Below are 5,000 nucleotides of genomic sequence, written 5' to 3' on the forward strand. Positions count from 1 at the left end.
CTCGCTCACCCGCTGGCCCGCCGCCTCGAACGTGAAGATGCCCGCGTGGTCGTCGTCGTAGATGGTCACCGTGGCGCTGCGGTTGCCGCCCAGCACGGCCTTGTGGGCCGGGGAGGAGGAGGAGGAGGAGGGGCGGGAGGGGGACGAGGAGGAGGCGTTGGCGTTGGCGGGGAGGGGGGCGCCGTTGCCCAGGGCGACCACGCGGGGGTCGCTGAGGTGCACGTGGAAGTACTCGTCCTCCTCGAAGATGTCGTCGTCGATGACGCCCACCGTGATCTCCTTCAGGGTCTCGCCGGGCTTGAAGACCACCGTGCCCTCGGCGAACTCATAGTCCGAGCCGGCGTTGGCCGTGCCGTCCTCGGTGCGGTAGTCCACCTTAAACGAAGGGGGAAGGGCAGAGAGGGGGAGGGGGGGGGGGGGGGGGAGAGGGGGGGTGACGGGAGGATGGGAGGAGGGGGGAGATTGTATTTAAGTTGGGATCAAAGCGTCTTAGCAGAGCATGAACTGATTTTTTTCTAATGAGTGATTATGTCTTTATGTTAATCTCCTGGCTCTCTGTAGAGAGAGAAGGGGAGGGGGAGAGAGAGAGGGAGAGAGAAAGAATTAAGGAGAAAGAAAATTCACGGAAGAGAAAAGAGAATAGGGGAAAGAGAGAGAGAGAGAGGGAGAGAGAGACCTTCCGTCCTCACCCCCTACCTTCACAGTATACCCAGGGTCTCCCCTCTTCCCTCCCCTCTCCTCCCCCCTCACCTTCACAGTACACCCAGGGTCTCCCCCGTGTCTGGCCACGGTCAGTTTGAGTGATCCACAGTTCTCGAAGCACTGGTAGTGGGCGGGGTCAAACTCCAGCCGCGTGGTGTAGGGGTCGTCTTCCTGGGGTTGGGGCTCGTGGCTGCTCACCACCTAGATGGTACACACACACACACACACACACACACACACACATGAACATATGCACATAAACACACACACACACACACATGAACATATGCACACACACACACACATGAACATACACACACACACACACACACACCACACACATGAACATACACACACACACAAACATACAGACACACACACACATGAACATACGCACACACACACACACACACACACACACACACACATGAACATATGCACATAAACACACACACACACACACACATGAACATATGCACACACACACACACACATGAACATACACACACACACACACACACACACACATGAACATACACACACACACAAACATACAGACACACACACACATGAACATACGCACACACACACACACACACACACACACACACACACGCACAAATATTAATGAACATACATGAAACACAGATGCATACACAAACAGACAAAAATGCACATGAACACGCGCACACACGCGCACACACACACACACACACACGCACACACACACACACACACACACACACACACACAGGCATAAAGGTCAGATATGGAGATGTAATCTATCGCTCCACCGAAAACCCATTTCCATAATGAAAGAAGCAGGTGTTCCAGACCAGCTGCGTGTGTGTGTGTTTGTGTGTGTTTGTGTGTCTGTGTGTGTGTGCCCATGCGTGTATGTTCATGTGTGCACGTGTGTACGAGTGTGTGTGTGTGTGTGTGTGTGTGTGTGTGTGTGTGTGTGTGTGTGCATGCTCGCCTGTGTGTAAGTTCATGTGTGTGTGTGCATGTGTGTGCGTGTCTGTGCGTAAGTTTGTATGTGTGTGCATGCGTGTGTGTGTGTGTGTGTGTGTGTGTGCGTACCTTCCTGGCCTGGTCGGCTGCATGCTTCTTCAGAATGTTCCCTGCCCCAATCATCATCCTGGTTGCCTGGATACGGTAGAACGCACGGCTCTTCTGCTGCTGGACTAGGACCTATAGGGTGGAGGAGGGGGGAGGAGAGAGGGGTTGACGCGGGGGGGGGGGGGGGGAGTTGAGGGAGGGGGGAGGACATAGTCAAACTAAGAACTGTACATATCATATTGATATTCATCTCATGTATATTCACTTGTTTATTTATTCTCACTGTATTACCTTATACTTTAATACCTTATACTATAATACATTATACTGTAATAATGTATACTGTAATACCTTATACAGTAATACTTTACACTTTAATACATTATACTATAATACCTTATACTGTAATATGTGACACAGGCCAATGAAAAGTGCTACCTGTAGGTGAAATCATTTTTCTGTTTTTTACATGTGCTTAAACTACAGATTGTAAGCTTTCAAATGATGCATCATACATTGAAATCGGAAACAAATTGAAGACGACATGAGTATTTGAAAGTTGCTACACCGGAAATCACTAAGCACAGAAAATCCCCATCAAAGATAATGAATCCCCATCAAACAACAAGAAACGAAGTCATTGTGTTATAGATTACACTTATTTAATGAACGTAAAATTGTTCGGAAAAATAACGAGTGGGTACTTCACATCTTCGCGTTGAATGTTAGCTAAAAAAACGAAAATCTGAAACAGTACTTGTGCAATGACAATAAAGTTGAATCTAATCTAATCTAATACAGCACAGTTATCTACCCTGATGTAGTACCTGAGTGGGTGGTAAACACATACAGTCCATATCTGGAAGCACATCTACACTTCTGTACGCAGAATCAATCATGATGGGTTATAATGACGATTATGAAACAAGTTCGGAGAAATACAGGATCTGATTGGCTACTACAACAGTGTTCCAAGCCATGCGTTAATCTCTGACGGTAATCCCACAGCTGGGATAACATGGCCGACATCTCTCTCGCCTGGAATTATGTTGCCCCCGGTTACCACAAAACAACAATGTCAATATTGATGGGTTAGGATTAGGGTTCGTTTTTGGCTGCACGGTCATTTTCATATCAGTTAAACTGATTCTTTACAAGACAATGCGGCTGTCTACCTCGTTAGCACCATGGGAAGAAATCAACAGTATCCTTATGTTGACATATTCAACCTGTCATTTTCATTCTAATTCCTTATTTCTGAACCAGATTTGCCTGAGTGCTAATGAAGCAGCAGCTTGACTCCTGAGCAGACATGTATGACCTTTTATAACATGCCTGACTGCTGCAGACATTCCCCAGGGAAAGTTAGTACGTTCACATTTTACATTTTTGGCATTTAGCAGACGCCTTTATCCCAAGCGACTTACAACAGATACATTTTGTCTAAAATAAGTGAATCGTCAGTTAGTAGGAAGTGACAATAGCTGAATTTGCCTGTCACAAAGTCGGTCGCCATTTTGAGGGAACTATAATTACATGGTGTATTCATGCTGCAGAGATCCGAGGTGTCATCGGCAGTGTAAATGGTAAATGGACTGCACTTCCAAATGGACTGCATATTCCAAAGCTTATCTAATTAATACTCAATTATGGGTCATTCCAGCTTAAGACAGGACAGTCCTTTGAGGCTAAAATAGGATGTTTCTAAAAAAAAAAGATGGGATCCGTTTTATGCAGTGTTATGGTGTAAAGGAAAGGATGACGCCATCTGTAGTATATACAGTCTGTAGTTGGCCATCTTTAGTATACACAGTCTGTAGTTACCTGGTAGTTGGCCATCTCGATGAGCTGCTCCGTGTCCTTGTCCGGGTGGCGGGCCTTCAGCTGCTTCAGCGTGCGGGCCATGTCCCTCCTGGCCATGTCCTCCTGGTTCCTCCCCCCGCCGCCCGCCCCTCCTCCCTCCTCTGTCACCCCCCCGCCGTCCAGCCCCATCCCGTGGCAGTTCAACCCCCCGCCCTGGCCGTCCAGCTCCAACATATCCATCTTGGTGAACCCCCCGGGCCCTAACGCCCCTCCTCCCCCCTCCCCTCCCGCATCGTCTGCCTCCATGCCGATGATGATCCCCCGGTGGTGGTGGTTGTCCGCGCGGTAGCGCTTGCGGGCGTACTTGTAGAACAGCAGCCTGCGGTCGGCCACCCAGGCCTGGACCACGCAGAGGGGGAAGAACATGAAGGTGGTGACGGCCTCCCACACCTCCACCTCCCCGGGGGTGATGACCTCCAGGATCAGGTAGAGCCAGATGTAGGCGAACACGGACCAGGCGGCGGTGACGAAGAACACCCTCAGGTGTTTGATCTTGCGCGTCTCGCCGTCGGGCACCACGTAGACGCACAGGGCGATGATCACGAACATGTTGAAGGCGGCGCTGCCCACGATGGTGCTGGGGCCCAGGGAGCCCGAGGTGAACCCGTGACCACACACCTGAGGGGGGGGGGGGGGGGGGGGGGTTAGTGGGGGTGTGTGTGTGTGTTATGAGTATGAGTGTGTGTGTGTGTGTGTGTGTGTGTGTGTGTCTGTGTGTTATGAGTGTGTGTGTGTGTGTGTGTGCATACCTCTATGACAGACAGCAGGATCTCGGGGGCGGAGGAGCCCAGGGCCATGAGGGTAAGGTTGGACACGGTCTCGTTCCAGATGCGGACGGTGGCGGTGGTGGTCTCCCCGTTGGGACGCTTGATGGTGATCTCCTTCTCCTGGGACGTGATCACCTGGGGGCAGAGAGGTCACTGTCATAGCACTGTGTATGTGTGTGTGTGTGTGGGGGGGGTGAGTGTGTGTGTGTATGTGTGTGTGTATACACGTGTATGTGGGTGTGGGTGTGTGTGTGTATGTGTGTGTGTGTGTGTGTATGTGTGTGAATGTGTGTGTGTGTGTGTGTGTGTATACACGTGTGTGTGTGTGTGTGTGTGTGTGTGTGTGTGCCTCCCCACCTCGATGGAGGACATGAAGCGGTCGGCGATGATGGACATGCCCAGGAACATGTAGATCAGTGCCACAAAGTAGACGATGGCCCGCGCCACCTTGTCCCCCGCGGACGGGTTCTGGGGGTCCCACACGGGCAGCACCACCCCCATCTGGCACGCATCCCCCTGGGTGCAGTTTTCACCTGACTTCCTTTCGGAAGAACCCCCCTGGACCGGGCTGGGCATGGTCAGGAGCAGGACGGAGGAGAGGAGGAG

General features: G+C 51.1%; 1 protein-coding gene across 1 annotated transcript in view; it reads right to left on the reverse strand.

The window, feature by feature from the left end:
* Positions 1–4,970, reverse strand: part of LOC308175584 (sodium/calcium exchanger 1-like) — a gene marked incomplete at both ends in the record, with an annotated part of 39,210 nt that extends 34,240 nt beyond the window's left edge. Inside the window, 6 exons of the mRNA XM_080551224.1 lie at positions 1–375; positions 751–903; positions 1,786–1,896; positions 3,589–4,245; positions 4,377–4,529; positions 4,752–4,970. The exon at positions 1–375 is cut by the window's left edge and continues 152 nt beyond it. Of these exons, the coding sequence (XP_080407350.1) occupies positions 1–375; positions 751–903; positions 1,786–1,896; positions 3,589–4,245; positions 4,377–4,529; positions 4,752–4,970 (1,668 nt within the window). The remainder of the gene's footprint in view (positions 376–750; positions 904–1,785; positions 1,897–3,588; positions 4,246–4,376; positions 4,530–4,751) is intronic.
* Between the last annotated feature and the right edge of the window lie 30 nt (positions 4,971–5,000).

This window comes from Nansenia antarctica (genome assembly GCF_963989245.1).
Source record: "Nansenia antarctica genome assembly, contig: SCAFFOLD_274, whole genome shotgun sequence".
Lineage (NCBI taxonomy): Eukaryota > Metazoa > Chordata > Actinopteri > Argentiniformes > Microstomatidae > Nansenia > Nansenia antarctica.